The sequence below is a fragment of the Coprinopsis cinerea genome (genome assembly GCF_000182895.1).
Source record: "Coprinopsis cinerea okayama7#130 chromosome 12 map unlocalized cont3.12, whole genome shotgun sequence".
Classification (NCBI taxonomy): Eukaryota; Fungi; Basidiomycota; class Agaricomycetes; order Agaricales; family Psathyrellaceae; genus Coprinopsis; species Coprinopsis cinerea.
The window spans coordinates 605,910-628,136 of NW_003307533.1; the positions used below are offsets into that span (position 1 = coordinate 605,910).

Here is a 22,227-nt window from a genome sequence, read left to right on the forward strand (position 1 = left end):
TTCAAAGAGACGCGGGTGAACGGAAGCAAGTAGACAACCGCGGCGCGGTCGAAGTCACAGGAATGCGTATCGGGTAGCCTAATGCGCGAGCGTTTTCTACGAAAACTCCATTCCGCTGGGGTTACACCTTGCCCTTTATTTATCCCAGACCCTGCCAAGCTCGGTATCTTGACTTCCAATCGAGACTGCATCCTCAACGCGCGGGTCGGAGAAATAGCAGCCCAAGTCTCCGAGGATAAGTGGATCGTGTCGGAAAACTCCTAACCGGAGTTATAACGGCACGGTCCGTTGGATCACCGTTGGGAACCGTTATAACTCTGTATTGAGTTATAACGGTGCCGATATCCGGCACGGACCGTTATCACGGGGTTCAAACGTTGGTTGTTCGTGTTGGTCACCTCGTCGACGTTGCTCACTCGCTATCACTTGTTTCTTGTCATTTGCCAGCATATTCTCTTTTTTTTGCTTTGTCGTTACATCCTACAACTATCAATCCACGTTTCGATGCCTGAATCTCCACATAAACAGAAGTGTCCGATTTGCGAGAAGACCTTCAAGAGCTTGGTGAAGCATACCCCGGCCTGTCGTCGCAAACTGGAAGGACGGTTGCAGGAGGAGCAGCTGGAGCGGGAACTGAGGAAAGCAGATGAGGCTAGGCGGCAGAAGCAAGGTACTGGTTCCCTATACCACGATCCCCCGGCACGCTGACGTCTATATGTTCAGGCGGTACCCCTGCCAAAGTCAGGACCCTGAAGCCCTGGGAGGACCGTCCAATTGGAAAGCAACGTCGTAGTAACCGCAAAGAGGCGCCTGAGCTACCGCAAGAGGGCGGCCCTGCTACCCTAGAACAGGTTCTCTCAGAGCCTTTGCCCGAGTTTCTCGGTGCAGTTGATGCTGAGGATAATCACCCACAGCATCCGTCTGTTCAAGGTGAGTCTCGTCTCGGGCTTGAACCACTGTGGCCCGTGGGCGCTGACTTGTGTCTGCTTTCCAGCTCCTCCCTCACCCCATATCCCCGTGTCAGAGCCATCCCGCCCTGCGCAACATGACGATATCCGGACAGAATACCATCCTCACTCCGAAAGGCCAGCTCGTCACGACGCGTTTGAGAATTATCGACGACAGCATCGCTCGAAGACCAATCCTCCCTCGAGCAAACATCCCCCTCATTACCCTTTCGCTACCGAAGCTGATTTTGAGTTCGGCGAGCTGGCTCTCCGGTGCTGTCTAAACCAGAAGCAGATCAGCGCTTTCTTATCACTCTTCCACCGTTGCATGAAGGGGGATGATAAACTTACGATAGAGACCTACGACGATCTTTCACGGTGCTGGAGGGAAGCTTCCCAACTGCTGACACCGGTATGTTGTTGTTACCACCATTACTACTGTGAAGCAAACTCGCTGCTGTAGATTAAATGTGATACCATCCCCGCTACGTACAAGAATGAAAAACAGGAGTTCAAACTATACAGCAGGTCGCTGTGGGACTGGGCACTCGATCTGGTCAAAAATGAGGAGCTGGCACCATTCTTTGAGTGGGATGCTCAACGCTTATTCAAATACGACGAAAAGCGCGCGCGTTGGATCCGATTCATTAATGAGCCTTGGACAGCCGACAGTTTCTACGATGTTCAGGTATGGTTCTGTTTTCTCCACCTAGTTCTGTACTGATTTATCGTACAGTCGAGCCTCCCGGCAGAAGGGAAACCACTCGCATTTCTCCTTTATGCGGACAAGACGGAGCTATCGTCTTTCGGAGGAGAGAAGGGCTACCCAGTGTATGCAAGGCTTGCTAACCTGCCTATTGACATCCGTAATGGCTCAGAGTCTGTTCTTGGGGGTGGTCGAGTTGTTGGTTGGTTGCCGGTCGTACGTTCAACCCTTATCACTCCTCAATCAAATCCTAACAATCTCTCTTAATCTTTGCTAGCCTAAGGAAACGAGCAAGAAAAAGGCATCGAAGAAGGACTATGCAGATTGGAAGCGCGTCGTTTGGCATGATAGCTTCAAGAAGCTTCTTGATACCATCCGTGACCACGCAAAAAATGGTTGCTGGGTGCGATGTGGGGATGGTATCGAAAGATTTCTCTTTCCAGCCATCATCATACTGTCTGCGGACTACGAGGAGCAGTAAGTCGCAATGTTGTTATCACTGTCGTCGTTCTGATTTAATGGAACTGCAAAGATGCACCATGGCGAACATTCGAGGGGCAGGCAGCTTGAGTCCATGCCCCATCTGCCTCGTCAAGGCTGATGAAATGCTGGAACTTACCAAGAGCAACACTGAGCGCGACGTCGCACAGACTGAATCCATGGTCTCGGAGGCATTGACTAAAGGAGTGACAGAGCAGGATAGAGTTCCTGAAACCAGACGGATTGCGTCCAGTAAAGGTGACGCTTGCCGCTTCAGTTGGAAGTGTATCAATATTGACTATCATCAGAACGCGTTTTCGAATGTAGCAAACTCGAACCCATTCCGAGCTCTTTCCTTCGATCGACTACATAGCTATGCTAATGGCCTGGGTGCTAAGCACCTGTGGGTGACGTTGTTGAAGCACATCGAGGATAATTATGGCATGGAGAAATTACAGGAGCTCGAGGACCGGTGAGAATGGTATCAACTTCTAATGCATTACAGTGCTGATGAATATTCATTAGAGCAAGGAGTTTCCCGTCCTGGCAAGGCCTTAACCGCTTCAACAAAGTCTTGAGCACCAAATACCAAGATGGTAATAAGAACGAAGATTTGATGAAGGCGAGTTTTTTCATTAATTCCGTGCTGCAACATTTACTCAGTTTTGACCCTAGGTAGCACTGTTTATCGCCTTCAACATTTTTCCGCCCCAAGATAAAGTGGGCCACGAGCTCCTGAAGTGCATACGCCACTTCCTGAATCTCGACATACTCGCATCGTTTACAAATCATACTGAAGATACGATCCAAGAAATTTCGGATGAGTTGGGCCGTTTTGAAGTTTCCCTGAAGGTAAACCTTCCTCCCGATGTTGCATCAATGTTTTATCTGATGGACTTTTAACAGAGATACATCTCTCTTACACCTGAGGCGTCAAAGAACTGGGCATTCCCAAAGATTCACGCGCATACACATCTTCCGCGGGATATTTACCTCAAGGGTGTGACGCGAAATTACAATACCAAGCCAAATGAAGGCATGCACCCAATTCTAAAAGACTTTTACCGCTTTATGACAAACTTCAAGAATTTCGAAGGAAAGGTAAGACCATGATTGCCTCACACTGTTCCAATTTCTAATGTCATGAGCCGTCGTCCAACCAGATCCTCGAGCTTGAGCACTGGTGCTACACAGCCGCATATATTCGCAGCAAGATTGACATGTATCACGGCAGAAGCAACCTCATTGACCCAGATTCAGATGCAGCTAGTGACATTGAGGGCGATGTTGCTCAAAAGGACTCTGAGAATCTTAGTTTGGGCTCAGGAGATGTGATTCACGTCATCGACGGCGGGGGCTTGATGCATCGGAAGAAAAAGGAAACCACGTCAAATGTTTTCGGAAACATCAGCCTGGGCTCACCGCAGAAGCCCGTTACACTCCAACTCTTCGTCTCTGAGAGACGCCAGGATCCTCGATTCAAAGGATTCAGATCGGCTTTGGGGACGTACATCTCTGCAGCAATTCAAAGTGGTGAAATTCCATCAACATTTTCCTTGCATGACACGACTTTGGTTCGCTCCGCACACCATTTCCAAAATCCGTACTAACCCTCGTGTTTCAGATCCATGAATTCTGCTTCGTAAAAACGTTCTACGAATGCAGGGTCACTTGGGAATTGGATGTGACCCTCCTTCGGTGCAACCCTGATTACCAGCATCATGCACGATATGATCCCATTTTGCTCGATGGCGATGACATCACCCGATGTTTTGCTCGCCTCGTTTCAACCTTCACCATTGACATCCCCGATCTCAACCGCACACTCCCACTTGCTTTTGTCGAGTTATACGATGGCCCAGTAACCGAAGCACAGCGGAGGAAAGACAGAGAACTTGGGTTACTCAGAGTGTGCAGAAAGCCAAGAACCAGTGGCCATTTCGTGATCATCTCGACCAATTTAATTACACGCGGTGTTCTTCTCGTGCCAGCATTCGGAGAAAGGGAAGAGAATTACCTCGTTTTTGACGTCTCCGATGGAGATATGTTCCTTAGAGTTAAGGATTTCATCGCCAGGTGTGTTTCTTTTCCTTGTCTCCTAGAAACAATACAGTATCCCAATGCTAATAACCAAAACCAGGTAGATGTATAGAAAGACAAAATATTTTAGCTCTTGACTGCGCGATGTTACATGTACATAAGAGTCGGACTACTCGAACCATTTTCCTCTCGGTATACCCACTGTTTGGTGTCTGCTATCTGCGATGGGTCGAACCAGAAGAAAGCGGACAGAACCCGCTTCAGATGAAGATGGGGAGTTCACTGTTGATGCCCTCAACTCCATATCCGACTCTAGTGCTGCGCTTACAGACGACGATTCCTCCAGCTCCCGCAATCCCGACGCAGTTGAAATCACCTTTGCTCTTCCAACGGTGACAGACTTTACATCACGCGAAGAATTTATGCAGGTGTGTGTCTCGCTTGCCATTTCTCGGTCGTCGGTCCTCGGTCATCAACAGTCATGATACTGAACACTTTGGCTGGGCTATGCAACAGATTGTCAAGTCTGCTCAACTGGCTCTCGGCGACGCCTCCAAGGAAATACGTGAACTCAAGGTCCAGAACATCAAGCTCGAGCACGAGATTAAGGTACTCAAATCCCGGAAGTCAGGGAAAAATGCCACTACCAAAGCCAAGACGACCGAAGATGATGACATTGGACGTTGGGCTCGCCACGTCCTGTATATGGACGAGTTCATTGTCAACCCTGCTGCTTTTCTCAAGCCTGACCCCAACATCGACCCATCTGACCCCAACCGCTATCATTCGGCTTCTGCAAAAATCCGTGGTCAAACTGCTGAACTCTACGACCGAATTCCTGATGAATTACATATCAAGATTGAGCGTTCATCCCATTTCCGTGATACAGTAAGTGATTCTGTTTGCAACATCTACTTTATTCTGATTTCTGAATTCTGTTGTCTAGTTTATTGACGTGATGAACGTCCATCGCCGAACCATCTGGTCAAATTTGCCGAAAGGTGGCCCCTCATATCTTTGCCTTCCTCAGCCCTCCTCCCGGAATCTACAATGCTTCGAAGCGAGGAAAAGATCGTGCTGATACTTTCGCCCTCTTCATTTCCTTCCCCGACACAGCCAAATCATCTTTCTACCGCCCGTGTATGTTCGAGAACCAAACGAAAGACTTCTCAGTCATTTTCAGGTGTATTTGGCTCGTCGAGGTGAGTAATTATAATGTTTTCAGTTTCATCCATCGGATATCCTATTTACACAATATACCACAGTTCATCCGCTGCCTCCTTTTCGGCCCAACGTCTCTCTCTGGGCCAGATGGAGAGGTACAGTCCCTAGCAAGCAACAGCAATGGGAAGATTTGGAGGATCGAGCGGGTAACACCTGGCGTTATCGCTCTCGCTGTAGTGGCGGTACGTACCCTTGGACAGCCCGGCAATGCCAATAACTCAAAACCTATCTGATCCTAATTCAGACTGTCTTTATTCATTCGTCCGACGAGTCCTGGGACACTGTTGGCCCCCAATCCGGCATCAAATACGAGGAGCTTTACAATTTCTGCAAGCGGTTTATTCTCGAGGCATTGAGGAAACCCCAGAGCTCCCAACAAATGCTCGACCTCTTCGACTGGTACAACGAGCTGGTTTTCGCCGACGGGAGTGAGGAAAAGAACGATAGTGAGGACGAATTGTCGGAGGCATTGCAGGCGATGAATTTGGATGGGGGAGAACCATCAGCGAGGGAGAACGACGAGGCCCAAGACACTGCACTCACCAACGACACTACAAATCCACAAACTGTCCCTGAACCTCCCCAGCCCTCCAGTATCGGTCCAGCGCCTTCCCCATCCGTCCCAGTCAACACTGAGCCAATCACTGCCCAGAATACGATTGCGCTTCCAGCAGTAAATCTTGATGGACCTGCATCCGATGTCGAGGTTGGTAGCGCTACTGCATCACTCCAGGGACCGGCACCAGTCGAGCAAGCTCCAGCGAAGGGTGGAAAAGGTGTTCGACGTGGGCGAGGCGGACGGTGTGGAGGCCAGAATCGAAGTGTTGATAACCTTGCAGCTGCGCCGACTCGAACGTTGCGAAAGAGGGTGGTGGGTTCCTAAGATCGGTGTCCTGGTGGTGATGAGCACATTACGAGACCCGTAGATAACTTGTACATAGCGTATTTCCCAATGGAAAGCGTCTGATATGAATCTGGGGAAGCGGTGAGCAATGGACGCGATGGACGAGGTACGACCAGCTTGACCTGTTGTTTTTACGGCGTTCTAACGGGATTTCAAATTAGGTTGCGGAGTTATAACGTTTAGGTTCACCGTTTAAAGCCGTTAGCTCGGCACCGGCGTAAAAGCCCGTGGGAACCCGGCTTAGAGTTTTCCGACACGCTTCGGAAGTTTATGACTATGGCATCATCTCCGCAATCTCTCCGAGAGAACATCAAACCTGTAAATGCGATGTCAGACACTGTGAAGGCCCAGCAGGGGCGTCTGGAGGGGAACGAGCGTTTAATTGATGCGGAGGGGAGTACTACATCCGAGCTATTCGTACATCTACGAGCTCGACCGTTCCTACGCTGTGCCCGAATCCCTTCAACCAATTCGCTTTGTCCGTGTCGAGGCTCAACAAGAAAATCGTCCCTTTTCCATACTCCTTGGCACATGAACTGCTGCTAGTATCTTCGGACCAAAATTTCTTTGAGCCTGGGGAAAAGGGTATCTAAGCCCAGCGAGCGCGGAGTGATGGAGGCCTGGCCATCGGTGAACTCGATTGAAGGAAGCGCCTTGTCACAGTTGAAGGAAGGAATCGGTAAGAGCGACAGTTTGCACAACTCTGGCAGTGGACCAATCCGTTCCAAGAACCCTCTATCGAACTTGGCTCGCCGGTAATCAAAAAAGGTGCGGAGTTCCAGACTCTCAAGGCTGGCCTTGATATTTGGTCGATCCAAAAAGGCGAAAAGGACTGGATGGAGGCCATCCCATTCGTTATCCGACCAACGATTAAACGCCCATCCACCAGACCGGGCGACACGCAGCTGGAGTTCACGTAGAGACGGGATATCCAGCCAGGAGAGGAGGGCAACTATGACACTCGGCTGACCATCAATTCGAAGTCGCTGGATCGTCGAAAGCGTTGGGGGGCCTTCGTATCCCCACCCAGACATCAAGCGTTGGGGTGAGGAATGCGGAGGGACTTCGAGTGTCAAGCTTTTTAAAGCTGGTTTGTCAACGACCGCAGCCCATTCCGCCAAGAAGGTGGCGAATGCTCCGCAATCGAATCGACTGAATTGGTCCTTCCGCTCCATGCGCAATTCCAGAGAGTCGACGTGCTCCTCGTGTCTCTTGAGAAACGCAACGATGTGCTGCAAGGTTAAGGGATATCGACCCCAGTATGCAGTAAGGTAGGTTTCTATCTCTCCGACGATAACTTTTCGGAGGGAAGGGAATTCCAGCTGCGACTTTGAAAGCAGGGAGTTAAAGGTACCATGGGGGAAGCTGACGGCTGTAACATTGGGGAAACGATATTGATACGAGGACAAAGCATCGATCGGCGCGAGTCGAAGACGGGAAGTTGTGATCCAATCGGCATTAATGTGACCGACCCACCGGTGTCGCTCCGCCAACAACAGCCTGAAGAAGTGTTTCCAGGTCCTGGAAGCAAAGTTGTCATGTCGGGAGCGTTTTGAGAATTCCATCGAGAGTGGTAGGTTACCCGAACGTTGAAGGAAATATGACAACCGTCGTGAGATCAAGCGGCTTTTCTTCTCTTCTCTCTCGGCGTATCCAAGAGAATGGAAGGAAACCCTGATTCGAGTCCAGAGTCTTTGGGAAGAGCAGAGGACTTTCCGCCAAGACTGACAAACAGAACCAAGATTCCATGGAGCCGTCTGGCGAGATTGGTGAAGTTCAAAGTACCCTGGAATAGAGAGAAAGATATCCTCTAGGATTTCCGGAGGAAAGACCTGGATGGGGGACGCATTTTCCGGGGCTTCATGTTTTCAGCCTAAGCACAGAGCCACTGAAGCCCATAGAAGCGATACCCACCTTGACTGCGGTTATTCTGCCTCTCAGGGCGTCCGCCATATGTTGAAGATATCCAATCCATCGAAGGAACAATTTCCATAGGTTGGACGATCTTGAGACCGCTCTTCGATATAATACAAACTCTATAAACATAATCGCTGCTGGAGGAGCAGCGTCGCCAAGCAAGGGAAACAGTACGAACCGCTCTTTTGCATCGCGAAGATTGAGACTCGCCCTCATCGCCTTCCCTCTCGCCAATTTCTTCTTCAGAAACTCAGTTGCTTTATTCATCCTGTACCACGAGCAGTATGCGAATTCCTTGCGGTAACGCGCGACGCGTTCCCGACGACGTTGGCGCTCGCCCTCGAGAGTTCGGATTTTCCGTTGAGCATTGCGCCCGCCCTTGACGGAAGAAAGTTCGGCGCGTAGATTCATTATAGACAAGGTTATTCAGGAGAAAACTTTAGAGAATCGAGAGTTGGGTCGTCGTGGTTGAGGACGAAGATAACTTGAAAACGGAGCGAAAGAGTGTACCGGGAAACCGGCCTATTATTGATATTTGCCGTTGATTGTTCCTTCGGCCGTTCCCGGCAATGTACCGCTAAGGCGCTCAGGTCTCACTGAGGCGTCGGGTGTTTGCCCCTAAAAAGCGACATCCTGGAAGGTTTATTCATGTTGACCAAGTATTGGAATAAAAGATATATTGTTAGATGTATAGGTGCCGGGGAGTCCGCTCAGGACCAACTCTCATTATCGTACATGAATTGCAGTAATACCACTCATCTCAAATTCAAGTTCAGGAGCCAATCAGGCTAGGCAGCGCGAATCTTCCACCCTCTCAACCGCACAATCCAAACACTAACCACCACCAAAATAATGACAAGACTAACAACCAAGCTTCCTCCACTAAGAAACAATTGCATGGTCAGCGGTACTGAGACTCAAATCATGATACCGAGGGGAGAATGGCGAGGTAAGATTCGGTACTCACAAGACCCATTTATGATACTTCCACGCCGTGTCAGGCGTTATTCCAATTCGCGGTAACGCAATCGCCCAAGGAAGCGCATAGAATATGTTCGAGATGAGACTTTGGTATAGATACCTGAATCATCCCACAGGTCGTTACTAGTAGCACATAAGGTATAGACCTGATCATGCACTCACCATCTCGTCTGAGTCGCCAACAATATCGTAGCCAACTGCGTCGAAACACCATAGCAAATGTAGCACCAATCAATACTCCTCCACATGATAGCGGTGATCTCGGCCACCTCGTCCGAGTTGGAGAGGTACTTCGCAAAGGGTGCCGCCCCGCGCACGGAGAGCGCAATGAAGAGTGGGACTTCGATAAGGAGGACAAGAGCGACCGAGCGGAGTGCTGGCGTTGTGATGACTGTGGGTGTTTGGTATTACATTAATCTTAGAACTTAGTCCCTGACGTGAAAAATGGGCGCCAGAATTGAGTCAGACGTACACTTGATATCCATCCACGAAGGCCGCGCAGGATGAGGATTTGCCTCGCGGTAGATACCCCATCGATGGCCCACGAACGCGTTCGAGGTAGCTTCAAGGGAAAAAACGGGGACCATAACAAGCCCCCATCGGATCGTATTAAACACTCCCCATGCTGTTGCGTAGCTCTGGCCCATCGATACCACACCTCGGATTTGCCATAGACTATCGCACCGAGGCGATGAAGGAGATTTGAGTCCGGATGAAAGGAGATGTAAGAACTGACGTACTAGATTGCGTTCCTGATGGCGCTCTCGGCGAACGTCCATTGACCAGGCTTGATTAAGACTTTGAGGGAGTCAAATGAGAACCATTTGAGTCCCTTTGTATCAATGGAGCGCTGGGAAGTCGTCCTCTTGACTAGGTAGATGAAGTACGCGAGACCTGTTGCTGCTCCAACCAAGCTACGTATGGCAGACTGAGGTTCAAACGGGGACGTGCACCATGAAGCCTGAACTTACTCGCAAACAAGCTTGATAGTCGCCACAGTCTGGATAGTCGGCGTGAACCCCTTCACATGAACCGTCGATACCAACGCAAGCTCCAAGAAAATCTGAATAACAGTCTGCACCGAGGACATCATCAACGGTACACTGTCATCACCACCACGCGTTCAACAACGACTATCACCCAAGAACAACCAGTAATCCACTCACTCAGGTTTATCCAAAGCCCTCGTCCCAAGACTAACAGCAGTATTGACCGTACTCGCCAACGCATCAAACGCCAAAATCCTAATAAACTTAATGGACACCTCGCGTGCGTCCCCTGGGACAAAGGTTTGGACGAATCCCGGGGCAGCAGCGAGGAAGACGATGGAGAGGACGAAGCCACATATCGACTGAACGGATATGAGGGTGTAAGTGAGGGAGAGACGGGAGAGGAGCTGGGTTGGGGTGTCGAGCGTCGTGTCTCCGCGTCCAATCGTTGACCTGTATGAAACAGTGTGTGGATAGAGAGCTTGGTGAAGGAGGGAAGAAATGATGACATACCAGGCGGCTCGAGGAAGACCTTCGTTCAGGACTTCAACGACACACGAGAAATCTATGACATTTCAGATGACGCAAGCTACTAACGAATGAAATGTAAACCAACAGGTGTATGCATCCGCTGTGGACACCAGCGAGGAATCGATATTTGCAATCCACATCTTCGACAAAGTGCCATAGATAGCTGGGATAATGAACGCCGCGATATTGAATGCTAATGCACCATGGTAGCTACATTATGTAGAAAATCATTAGGAAGTCAATAAACAATGCGAACTTGTTGCCATTGGGAAAGAAAAACCAAAACTCACCTAGCCCTCCACCTCGTAATCTTCGACACCTTCACCCCATCACGATCGGGGCCAGGTCTTTCAGTAGGGGAAAGCGGAGGCGAATCCTCAACTTTAGAATCACGTCCTTCCATTGTACGATTGGTGTGTCTCTGATACACAGATAGCAAGCTCGGGTCCTCTTCGCTCTGCGGCAGTGGGATGTACGAAGAGGACGAAGCTTGGGGCATGTGAGCAAAGCAGATAGCAGACTCGTCCTTCCTTTATACTGCGCGCCGCACGTCCCCTGAGTGGCGAAGGGAGACTCCAGTCAGGTGATAGCAGGACCCAGAGAGTAATGAATTGGAATAGGCGCCTCCAACCAGGTGACGGTGCTCAGCAGACCTGTTGATGGAGATCGTGCGAGAATATCGTGCGTGTTGAGCATATTCTTAGATGCTCATTACGTATAATTGAAGGTACGCACCTAAGTTGAGTGGAGACAATAGAATGGAAAGGCACCTACGGAATGTTCAGCGCCCGAATTAGTCTTCGATGAATGGTGTTGTCTGCCGTTTCACGTAGCAAAACTGCGAGAAGTGGGAAGTAAGTATGTAGGGCCATAGGGCACCGTATTCCCCATGTCATCTATCTTCACCGTACCTGTATTACGTGTGCGGAATCAGAGAGAACACCCAATCCTCGAAAACTCCATTAGCGCCCGTGGAGCTCACCTCAGCGTCGGCCCGATCTCCAAGAATGGAAAGGCGGATCACCAATCGCGCCCCATCCGTGTCGGGCGTCGGGGGTTTTCACCCGCCATGTACCTCCCCTTAACTTAAAACCTAAAGTCCCTCCCAGCATTCATTCAAAAGCGTGGTATATTTCGGGTATCTGTAAAAAGTTTCCTCTATGATACATAATCGATAATTATATACGAAAGCGAAAGCGAGATAATACAAGCTATCGACCAAAGAAACAAGAGATCTCATATCATAACAGGTGGCTAATCGATACAAGATGAGGAGAGGGAGGCCAGGACGGATCAACGTCTTCTATCGCCCTTGCGAGTTCCAGAGCCTTTGAGTAAACGAGTAAGTACGCGCGCGTGCATGTGCATGCCGAGTGACAGCCAGTGTCACAAAGGTCGACGACGACGCGACAGCGAGGGAAGCAGATGGAAGCGCAAATACCAGCTCTGCGCGTGTCCGAGGTCGCTGGATCAACCAACGCCCTCTACACCAGTAATAATAGCATGTACGAAAACCAAAAGACGAATCAAAAAAACCAGCGTGCACGCTCAAAAAAAAAAAAAAAAAAACACAAAGAAATCAAGGTCAAAGCAAGACGAGCGACCAAAAAAGCGTTACTCGCTTAATGCGAATGGGAATAAGCCAACCTCCTCATAACCCTGCTATGATGCCTCCTGGCCTTGACAAGCGAAGGCGGGTTGGTCTCCACGTCCACAACCTCCATAGCGATCGGCGTAGGCGAAGCAGCAGCGTCGCGGGCAGCATTGCGGGCAGCACGCTCCTTGGCAGTAGGTCGCTTCCTGCATCGGCGGATCGGGACGGGTGCAGGGGCGGGGACAGGTGCAGGCGAGGTCTCAGGAGCGGGCGAAGGCGCGGGTGGGGCTTCCTGCTGGGGCGGAGGGGGAGCAGGGGCGTTATTGGATCCGTTGTTCACCGGGTCGGAGGGGGGCGCCTCAGGTGCCTTCTCTTCGGGTACCGGAGCGGGAACGGGGGCAGGAGCGGGAGCGGGAGCACCACCTCCACCAGCCAGCGACGAAATCTCCGGACCGGGGAAGTTGTATTGGAATCCAGGTTCGAAAATCCCAGGGACGAAGATTCCTGGGTGGTCGTCAGAGTATCCGCCAGGGAAGGTAACGAGTTCGTGCTCGGCTGGGCGACCGTTGCCGCCACCGTGGACGCGCAGTTGGGAGCAGGAGGGGTAGAACTCGGCGCCGCCGCGAGTCATGCCGATGTGCAGAGCGATGAGTTCGTGGCGGATGATGTAGTTGCCGGGTGCAAGGTTGGGAGGGATCTGTGCGCGGCCGGGGGCTCCATTGGCTGTGAAAGGATTCAGTCGCTGGTTTGAAAGGAAAAGATGAAAGGAAACGCACCGATATCAGCCTGGAACCATTCACCACTGTCGGGTTTCTTCCCCTGTTGGCCGATCTTGAACCAGCGAGCGCCTGAAGCGTCAAACTGGTCGCACGGAACATCACCACAGGAAGCCATGTAGGTCAAAATTGGTCCAACTCGGTGGGGCCACTAACGGTAGTCTCATCAGTTTAAACCCTGAAAACATGAAAGAGAACAAACATACACCAGCGCTCCAGGCGAATTGAACTTCATCTCCAGCGTTGACATCGGCGATTTGGTTGGCGAGGGTGGAACTCCTGCCGCATGCGAGATCGGGGTTGTTGGCGCCTTGGACGGGGCTGGTGTCGAGGACTTGGCGGACGATGCTGTTGCCGGGTGCACGGAATCCCTGGTTGGGCTCAGGACCGCGGAAAGGCTGGCCGTTGATTCGAACCTCGGTGACGACGCCGTGGGCAGAGACCGAGGCGGGGGCAAGGAGGAAAGCGGAGAGGAGGGCAGCGAGGATTGTTGATGTTCTTGTTGATGTTGTTAAGGACATTCTCGTAAAGACCGGGAATAGGGTCGGGCGGAATGAAAGGGAGCGGGGAAGTGTGCGGAAAAAAGAGAGTGGGAAAGTGGGACAAGCCACAGGGATGGGCGTCTTCTTAAAGGGAACAGAAAAGAAGGGATGGCAGCAACGCGCTTGGCCCGTTTATAAATTAAATCAAACGCATAAAAAAGGGACGAGGGCAAGGGATGACGATGAAAGGCCCAGCGACACATGCATAGCAACGAGGCTCACCAATTGATCTCAGTTGTTTGGCTTTTGATCAACGATGCTTCTTGGCCCAACAGTCTCCAGGTCCATCACGAACCACCCTTCGAGGCGGGGCTGAGAGAGGCACACGTCTCAGCTTGGCCTGCAGAAGCACACAAATTCGGTGGTTTATATGTTGCGAACCGAGACCACCATAGGGCATAACAGGGAGATAGAAGAACGCTGAAAAAGGCTGAGATTGAAGTATAAATTGCGCTTCTTCCTTCCACCACGGGTGCAACTACTCGTCGCACGATACCCTTCCCATCGTTTATCGCATTGTAACCATCCGCCATGCGGCGTTGGAGTGCTTGACACCTGCTGTGAACTGTACGGCTTGGAAGCGAGCATGACGTCGTCCAAACCTTGGAGCAACGGCCTTGAAGCGAAAACGAGGGTCGAGTTAGTTCACAATTGAAGTGGTCCCGTTCACATAGTAATGGTGATTCAGAGGGTCTTCGAACTATGAATTGAAAAGGAGAAATCAGGGTGCAAAGCGAGTACAAGGCTGAAGGTCCAAACGTCATTCCGAGGGTGCAAATCCGATTCGCGCTTGGTCAATACTCGAGGATCGCTTCCGGACAAGATCGCTCCCTGCTCCCTGCTCATGGCCAACTCCAAGGATTCCTGGTCAATGCGAGTAGAAGCATCGCAGGTCGAGTCAATAGAGTACAAACAATGCGAAGATGACCAATAACCAAGAAAACGATATGTATGTAGGCGCACACAATAGTCGGAACGAGGACAATAGGATCCATAGTACGTAGGCGCAAGCACAGCGTTCAGTCGGGAACAAGGAAAAAATCGTAACCTGGTCAGGGATTCAAACACCAAGGGGACGGTAGTCAGAGGTCGAGTCGGGCGTTAATGCCAGTGCCAGTGCAAGATTCGCTCCGTTGCATGGTAGCGCGTCGGGTTCGGATTTACCGACAGCTTCAATTATCGGCAAGGCGTTTGACCTCTGGTAGGAACCCCTGTTGTCTCGAGAACGGACGAGCACCAATACCCGAGCTATTGCGTTCCCAAGCCCCCCTCCAACATCAGACAGCACTGAAACACCAAAACTTGGTATGTACATAATCATGCCTCCAAGCCTCCAAGACTGTCAATGGTCTCCCCAAGCGAGCTACCACCGCATCATTCTCGATATCCGCTACACTTTGCTTGTGATATCTACTAGACTCGGTGTGGGATACATAGGTAACTGCACGATGATGTGCTGGGCTGGACATGTCGAGTCTCGAGGCACAGCCATTTTTTCCAGAATGGGACGGTGGGACGTCAGGTCGCAAAGCCAACCCCAAGACCGGCTTCTTGCTAGATTGTAGATACCAACGCAGGCCTTCGTCGTTCGTCCACAGAAGACTCTCCGTCCAATGTATCCCAGGAGATTCTAATCTCTATACGTCGCTCGTGAGTCGTGGTCACACAGTGTTGCCGCCCATTGACACGCCAGTGAGACGCCGAACTCCCTTCACGAAAAAACAAAGAACTAGTCAGACGAGCAGTTTGCAGTCCACCATCCTCCAGAACTCCCAGCAGCCGTCATCTAGATCTGCAATTCCAAATAGTCGTCGAATTCGAAGCTCCAAGGGACAACGACGAACCCAGTCCCAGTCCCAGTCCCAGTCCCAGTCCCAGTCCCAGTCCCAGTCCCAGAAACCCAACCCAGTCGGGTCTCCGAAATTCGAATCGAAGAATGAAACGATGGGGAGAAGGCAGGCTGTCTGTCACAACAAAGGAGAGGAAGCAAGATGTGTGCGAGAGAGAGAGGAAGAGAAAGGAGGTGAGAGCGAAAGGGAAACTTGAAACTTGAACGTGGTTGCCAGAAACAAAGAAGAAGAAACGAAAAATCGATACGTAGAACAGGCATGGGAGTTCGGAAACAACATGGAACTTCGAAGGTTGATGACAGAGACACCCCGGCGACAATTCGTCATCCACCCAGTTCTAAAAATAACTCTCCTCGACTGAATGGCAGGTGAGATGTCTGCGTACTAGCATAATCGTACTAGGGCATACATATCAGATTGGAACGATAAGGTTGGATGGAACCTTGAATCCAGATCCAGATTTCAAGTTCGTAAATCCGGATTCCGACCTTGAAGCTGAAGCTTTGAAGCTGGAGGTCGGAGGCGAGTGATAAGCAAAAGAGAAAACAGACCTTCCATTCTACACAGTATTAGTTACACGAGTGAGTCTATACCATAAGGCATGCATGCGTAAGTTTCATGAAAAGAACAAAGTCGTGTCCGAACCGAATCGTTCTACCTAGATGAAAGCAAAGGAAGGGGTCATATGAACAATGAACATGAGGACGGCGCGTGCATTCCACGAGTCGAGTCAAAAAAAGCATTGGGATGGAGATAGGGTATAGATCCATGAGAAAGGTATCAGATATCCAGCGAAAAAGAGGGTGCGTGTGGGAGAGAGAGAGAGAGAACTTGGAGAAAGGTCGAAGTTTAGGCAGAAGCCTTGTAAGCAGGGAACCCATACTGCCCTCTCGACATCTCAATCACGAGACCCTTGGACTTGAGCATCCTCGCAAACCAATCGCCCAACACAATTCCCCAAAGGATTCCGAGATAAGCGATCCCACCATTCTACATTCAAAGAAAAAAACGCCATCATCAGTCATCCCATTCACACTCAAAGAGAAGGTAAATGTAGTGAACGACAACGATGAACTTACCCTTCCAGCAGTCACAAGAATTATCTCAGAGGAGCCTTTGTACTCTGTCAGAGCCCCCGATCCAGAAACGAGGGTGACAATGTTGGCAGCGACGATGGCGCCGTGCGCAGGGGCTTTGGCAGCCTGCTTCTGCTCGTTCCAGTCGATGATATCACCCACGGCGAAGATCCTGGCGTGTCCTGGGAGCTGGAGGGTAGGCTGAACCTTAACGTGCCCAGAGGACGTGAGGACGTCGTCGCCTAAGGACTCTTTGATGAACGCAGTGTTGGGTCGTCCGCCCCATGCTGGGAGCTGTGATGGGATAAGAATAGAATCGTGAGTAATGGGTTGGCGTTACAAGGGGTAGTCGAGATGGTGATTGAGATGGGGGTGGGGATGGGGATGACGAAGGTATAGGATTGCTAATACGTACCACGAGGTCAGCTGGGATAGACTTGCCCTTGCGTGTTGTAATCTTGCCATCCACAGGCTCGGTCTGGTCGACGGCATCCTCAAGCACAATCTCCACGCCCTCCTTCTGGAAACGCGCCAACACGGCCTTGCGGAATTTATCCGGGTACGCGTCGTTGAGGACCTGCTTCTGCGAATGCACAATCGTAACCTTGGCATCGGGGTAGAAATCTCGCAGTTCTCCTGCGTACTCTGATATACATATATCAGAAGAAAGGATTAGACTTTAGACTTGTTGTGAGAAAAAGAAAAGGACGCACCGAGACCAACAGAACCCCCACCAACCAACACGATATTCTTCGCTTTCGCGAATTTAGCTCTCCACGAATCAAAGTTGGCCTGCATCTCCTTGGGATCATCCGGCATATCCAGCGCTCCATTCCACTTGTTGCCCGTCGCCAGCACCAAAATGCTATACCGCACAACCTCCCCAGACTCCAAAGTCACAGAACCACCCTGGTCCTTGCCGTCCTCCGTGATCTTGACGACCTTCCCGACCTTGACTTCGCCCTTGTCGGGAGGGATGAAGTCGCCGTAGTTCATCAGGGCGAGCTTCTCGATGGACCCTTCAGAGGTGACCGTCGTGCGGATCATGGCGGGGAGGTGCGTGAAGTAGGGACGTGCGGTGATGAGGATGACGCGGTGCGTTGAGCCGTTGAACTTTTTCGAAGTGCTGATTGCTCTGGCGGCTGAGGAACCACCGGGGCCACCACCTACGATGACGATGTTTTGGCGCTTGTCTGACATCGCTGGTGTTTGACGATAGAAAAACTTGAAGGACGAGGGATGGATGGAAATCAGGGAAGAATGAGGAACGACAGAAACTGTCTTTTCGTCCCCTTTATAAACGAAACCCCGAGTGCTATTTCTGAGATCCCGATTGCGTGGTTCCTTCGAGATTTCTCGTCAGACGACGGAAAGAACTGTCGTGCATGTTTACGGTAACGATGATACTGCGTGCAGCGATGAGTCAGGCTGAGAAAGAGTGGTTGTAATGGTAGCGGTGGACCTTAGGATTAAGCTGACAGAGTGCGTAAGCGTGATGACGCTCGCTGACAGGCATTGATCCCGTGCCCAAATGGGGACACACCTTCTCGCAATGCGCCATCCGACCGAGCGCCTACATGTGTGGCCTGTACATAAGACTCGAGCGTGTTTGTTCACGCTGAGAGCTTCTGACCACAATAAAAGGCTTCTGATTTACGAACGGAAGTAGAAGCACTTGTTGACGACTTGGATGATATTTCGGTCCGAGACACGGATTGCCTTTGCACGGGATGATGTTAACTGGATGAACAGATGGGGAGATAAGAAGGTATATCCCAGAAATGTCAAAACTCGTAAAGGTCCTGAGATACCCTCTGCTCCGTATGCGGAAGGTAAATCCTACGATCCACCCACGGAATCTTGCCACGGGATTGGATGCTTGCTTGGGCGCTAATTTAAATCAAAGAAGACTTGTTTGTCGCTTGTTTGGCGCAAAGAAGTTGTGGGCGAGGTTGTGGATGTTGACCACCAAGCCTACCATCTGCGGTCCTAAACAGGTCTCGGTGACCTTTGGTGAGCAGAAACATTACCTCTTTAGCCTCGGGTAGGGAGCAACTCCATCATGATCTTTACGACGGATTCCTGACTGATCCTGCAAATCATTCAGTTCCAAGTATACTGGCGTTCGCGCATTGCGAGAAGCGTAGAGAGAGATAGACTAACCCAAAGACTATGGTAAGACTGGATCTCCAAATGACTGATGTTCGCGATGGCTTAATCTCCGATGTCATTTACTCCCTTGCCATCGCGCACCGGTGTAGCACCCGATGGAGATGGATTGGGCATCGGATGTCGAAATCCTCCAAGAACGATCTCGTCAAGGAGTGCAATTTACTCCATCCGATCGCGAGGCGCTGTCCAGAGCGCTCTCAGACTCTCAACAAAGACTATCAGAACTCCTCCGCGAAGCCGATCAACTGCGACGGACGATCGCTCACCAGCAATCGTCTCTTTCCCCCCTCCGACTTCTACCCACCGAGCTGCTCGTTCGCATTTTGCGGCTCGCTATTGTCCCTGGGATGGTAATCCAATACGATGAGACTAGCGCACCATGGAACATCGGCGCCGTGTCCAGACATTGGCGGGATGTCCTCTACTCGACTCCAGAGCTCTGGACGGCGATAGAGATAGATTGGAATAGATGGAATCGTCCACTGGCTCTCGATGCGGAGAATACGCCATACCCAGCAAGGGTCGCCCAATTTCTAGAACTCTCTTCTGCCCTACCACTTCTCATCAACGTTCCGTCCTATCCCAACCTTGTTTGGGGCACGCAAGCCGAAGAGCCACAGCGCCAGGCGTGGACGCCAATTTACCGCCGCCTGGAGGATGAACTGCTCACCAGGTGGTCGGGTTCCGTTGACGCGCAATTCCTGCGCCAACTATGGAAGTTCCGTGCCAACGCTACGCTCACGCTTCCGATGATCACCGGGTTGAGAAGAATGGATGAATTTGTATTGGAAGACCTGATCACGGAGGCGAACATCAACCTCAGAATTCCGCAGCTACAAGATATTATCCTCAAAGACATTTGGAGGATCGACGCGAGAGTGGAGAACGAGTACCTGGCCAACATCAAGCGACATGCGACGGCGTTCCTAGGCGACCACGCCAGCAACCTCCGCGCCTTGGAGTTTAGAGGCCAACTCGAAGCGCTGGCGTTCGTCTCCCAATGCCCGTCGAGCCAGCACATCATGAAGTCGGTCGAATCCTTGAGGATCCAACAATCCTTGAGCTTCCCTGGCTCCCTTCAAGATCGTGAAGAAGACTTCGGACGCATCCTCGTCCCTAGCATCCGCCATCTGTTCATCGCGGACTATCCTGGTGTTGTCGCTGCCTATTTGCAAAAGATGAAAATCCCGACCATCAAGTCTTTGCAGCTTGTCATCAAGACAACACCGTTACACAACGACGTTCTACCCCCAGCGCTTCTGGATTTTTTGCGAATTCCAAGCGAGGCTGGAGGCTTGGAGTCGCTTTGCTTGGCCGGTATCGATATACCAGAAGGGTCCTTACCAGAAATTTTGAACGAACTCGATACCCTGCGAGAACTAGTGCTATGGACACTTCCGCACGACATCGAAACCGCACTCACCACCTCAACAGCAATACTACCGGCACTCCGACGCTTAACGATCCTGGACAACACGAAGAATTCGACTGAGACATCGGTCCTTGTGGAGATATTGGGAGCACGGCACCCTGGTGCTCGCGTTTTCTCCTTCAAGTCATTCAAAAGAACCTGGGCATTCGTCGACGGGGGGAATTTGTCTGCATTTGACGAGGAGTCGCTGGCGTTTGACTACCGGCTGCCAGCTGAGGCTTGGATGCAGCACCGATTGGAGCTTGTGTGGTTGTAGCGGGAAGTCGGACTCGGTCGGCACTGGTTTGAGAAGGGTTCATTCGATCGATTCAGGACTATCCTCATGGAAAGGTGCTCGGACTCACAGTATTTGGATGGAAATTGAAGGGGAGATTGACTTGCGTCAGAACCTTGCTCTCGAGGTTCAAAGTTGAACGTTATGGACTTGAATTTAACGAGCGCAACACTGTCCTACCAGGCACCCAATCACATTGACTGACTTTGCGTGCCACGAATTCGGAATGGCTGTTGCATTTTTTTCGGAGGGGGTATCACAAACATTTACATCTCCGTGTCCGTATCTGAACCATCCGGTTGCTTGCTCGCCTTCAAGTGCTGTGTCATAAGGTTCCACTGATCAACCGCGGCAATGACTTCGTCCGGCACACTATCCAACCTTTCAACCCCCCCGCTACTGTACCCTTGGCACCCAGAAACCAGTTTGAACCTTACACCCCAGAAACAGCTGATGAGCGCCGCGGCCAGATTGGGGTAACATGCCCTCATCCATTCCGCTAATGCTTCGCCCGAGGTGAGTCTTGATTGACCAAAAGACCAATGGGTTAAGGCCGTGTGCGGGGTGGGTACCGTCGAAGGGATTGTGCGCGCGTCGCAGGGAAGCCAGAGGGAAGAGAGCTTGGGGCACTTCTGGAGGGCGATGTGGATGCCACCGAGCGTTAAGGTAGTCCTTGAGACGCGACAAAAAGGTGGGTCATCGTCGATGGAGAATACCTTGAGGTGCGGCCACGAAGATGTGAGCTCCAAGAGATCTGCGTCGGTAAACGTTGAATTTACACGACCAGGGATGATGTTGAGATACTCCAGAGTAGACTGTCCGAGGGTACCGTTACCCCCAACCCTGGGGGTTTTGACCAAGGGTTTTAATCATTTTGGCACTAACAATTACTTACAGTTGTCTATATGTATATTTTTATGTGTTTTATTGCGCATACAGCAGTTATTTAGTAGAAAATATACATAGATGCTGAAATAAATGGGTTTTGATTGATTTTTATCAAAACCCTTTGTTGAGATCAGTAATCCGATTGCTATCTCTACCAGGTATACGGCTCACATGCTATCTCTAGCATACGCCGAGCTCACATGCAATCTCTTGCATATGCTCAATACCTGTATCACACTACGTTGAACTAGACTGGATAGCTCAGTGGTTAGAGCATCCACCTAGTGTTGGGACGGTCCTCGGTTCAATCCCGGGTCTGGTCGTTTTCTTTCCAAAGATCACTACGTGATTTTTCACATGTGTTGGAATACAATGCACATGTCACATCTATTCCATTTACGGGTACAAGGATGCCCAATTATGTACGAACGTTTCATGTATCCTTATACGGACATTCTATTGTTCTCTGATCTCGGATATATTAAGTAGTTCTATTGTTCTCTTGTATCCCTTGTTCCCAATTCGGACATCTTATTGTTCTACCGTATATAGACATCCCTTTGTCCCCAGACGTATATAGGTAGTGACTGCAAGTGGGAGTTCCCCCATCGAACTCTTCCCCACTTGCAGGTATGTCCTCATTGTACTTATTTATATCTGTACTAACCCCATCGAACTCTTCCCCACTTGCAGTGGTACATCGTCTTACGTGTTTAATACCCTTACCCCCGACTGGGGGTAGGGGTTTGGCCAAGGGTAGCCGGTGATGTGCTGGCTAGCACAGAAAGCACAAAGAAGAACCAGAAAACAACCGGCGGTCCCAAATCGAGTGGAACTTGGTGTGAGACAAGTGACACGAAGATGAAGACCGACGGCCGAAATCTGAAGATGTCGTGATTAGACG

At 50.7% G+C, this 22,227-nt stretch overlaps 7 protein-coding genes and 1 non-coding gene across 8 annotated transcripts; 4 read left to right on the plus strand and 4 right to left on the minus strand.

Moving 5' to 3' along the window:
• Positions 1 to 397: 397 nt before the first annotated feature.
• CC1G_15404 (hypothetical protein) lies at positions 398 to 4,260 on the plus strand (the record flags this gene model as incomplete). Its single annotated transcript, XM_002910080.1, has 13 exons — positions 398 to 670; positions 724 to 930; positions 995 to 1,359; positions 1,411 to 1,635; positions 1,684 to 1,869; positions 1,931 to 2,130; positions 2,186 to 2,605; positions 2,659 to 2,759; positions 2,813 to 2,985; positions 3,040 to 3,234; positions 3,297 to 3,707; positions 3,758 to 4,209; positions 4,236 to 4,260. The coding sequence occupies exons 1-13, from the start codon at positions 505 to 507 to the stop codon at positions 4,258 to 4,260; spliced, it is 3,126 nt and encodes a 1,041-aa protein (XP_002910126.1). The 5' UTR covers positions 398 to 504.
• Positions 4,261 to 4,397: 137 nt separating this feature from the next.
• Positions 4,398 to 6,280, plus strand: CC1G_15405 (hypothetical protein; the record flags this gene model as incomplete). The annotated part of the gene is made up of 7 exons (XM_002910081.1): positions 4,398 to 4,603; positions 4,653 to 5,061; positions 5,120 to 5,157; positions 5,204 to 5,313; positions 5,357 to 5,375; positions 5,399 to 5,579; positions 5,642 to 6,280. The coding sequence occupies 7 exons, from the start codon at positions 4,398 to 4,400 to the stop codon at positions 6,278 to 6,280; spliced, it is 1,602 nt and encodes a 533-aa protein (XP_002910127.1).
• Positions 6,281 to 6,843: 563 nt separating this feature from the next.
• On the minus strand, positions 6,844 to 7,866 carry CC1G_08453 (hypothetical protein; the record flags this gene model as incomplete). Its single annotated transcript, XM_001834756.2, has 1 exon — positions 6,844 to 7,866. The coding sequence occupies one exon, from the start codon at positions 7,864 to 7,866 to the stop codon at positions 6,844 to 6,846; it is 1,023 nt and encodes a 340-aa protein (XP_001834808.2).
• A 1,140-nt stretch (positions 7,867 to 9,006) lies between these two features.
• On the minus strand, positions 9,007 to 11,218 carry CC1G_08454 (hypothetical protein; the record flags this gene model as incomplete). The annotated part of the gene is made up of 9 exons (XM_001834757.2): positions 9,007 to 9,100; positions 9,186 to 9,299; positions 9,362 to 9,590; positions 9,672 to 9,874; positions 9,940 to 10,113; positions 10,171 to 10,302; positions 10,366 to 10,753; positions 10,805 to 10,929; positions 11,010 to 11,218. The coding sequence occupies 9 exons, from the start codon at positions 11,216 to 11,218 to the stop codon at positions 9,007 to 9,009; spliced, it is 1,668 nt and encodes a 555-aa protein (XP_001834809.2).
• Positions 11,219 to 12,341: 1,123 nt separating this feature from the next.
• On the minus strand, positions 12,342 to 13,610 carry CC1G_08455 (glycosyl hydrolase family 61; the record flags this gene model as incomplete). Its single annotated transcript, XM_001834758.1, has 3 exons — positions 12,342 to 13,036; positions 13,090 to 13,240; positions 13,296 to 13,610. 3 exons carry the CDS (start codon positions 13,608 to 13,610, stop codon positions 12,342 to 12,344), a joined length of 1,161 nt encoding a protein of 386 aa, XP_001834810.1.
• Positions 13,611 to 16,011: 2,401 nt separating this feature from the next.
• CC1G_08456 (hypothetical protein) lies at positions 16,012 to 17,904 on the minus strand. The gene is made up of 4 exons (XM_001834759.2): positions 17,271 to 17,904; positions 16,973 to 17,202; positions 16,561 to 16,851; positions 16,012 to 16,471 (listed from the first exon to the last, which is right to left on the minus strand). Exons 1-4 carry the CDS (start codon positions 17,755 to 17,757, stop codon positions 16,331 to 16,333), a joined length of 1,149 nt encoding a protein of 382 aa, XP_001834811.1. The 5' UTR covers positions 17,758 to 17,904; the 3' UTR covers positions 16,012 to 16,330.
• A 920-nt stretch (positions 17,905 to 18,824) lies between these two features.
• Positions 18,825 to 20,448, plus strand: CC1G_08457 (hypothetical protein; the record flags this gene model as incomplete). Its single annotated transcript, XM_001834760.2, has 1 exon — positions 18,825 to 20,448. One exon carries the CDS (start codon positions 18,825 to 18,827, stop codon positions 20,415 to 20,417), a length of 1,593 nt encoding a protein of 530 aa, XP_001834812.1. The 3' UTR covers positions 20,418 to 20,448.
• Positions 20,449 to 21,573: 1,125 nt separating this feature from the next.
• CC1G_20199 lies at positions 21,574 to 21,646 on the plus strand. The gene has a single exon. It is a non-coding gene; the product is annotated as a tRNA-Thr (tRNA).
• The last annotated feature ends 581 nt before the right edge of the window (positions 21,647 to 22,227 follow it).

Excerpts from the sequence above, each read along its gene's own strand:
- CC1G_08456 (XM_001834759.2), bottom strand. The coding sequence starts at position 17,757 with ATGTCAGACAAGCGCCAAAACATCGTCATCGTAGGTGGTGGCCCCGGT. Across the intron at positions 17,203-17,270 it reads TGGGGGTTCTGTTGGTCTCG|AGTACGCAGGAGAACTGCGA; the intron begins GTGCGTCCTTTT and ends TATGTATATCAG. Across the intron at positions 16,852-16,972 it reads CTATCCCAGCTGACCTCGTG|CTCCCAGCATGGGGCGGACG; the intron begins GTACGTATTAGC and ends ATCCCATCACAG.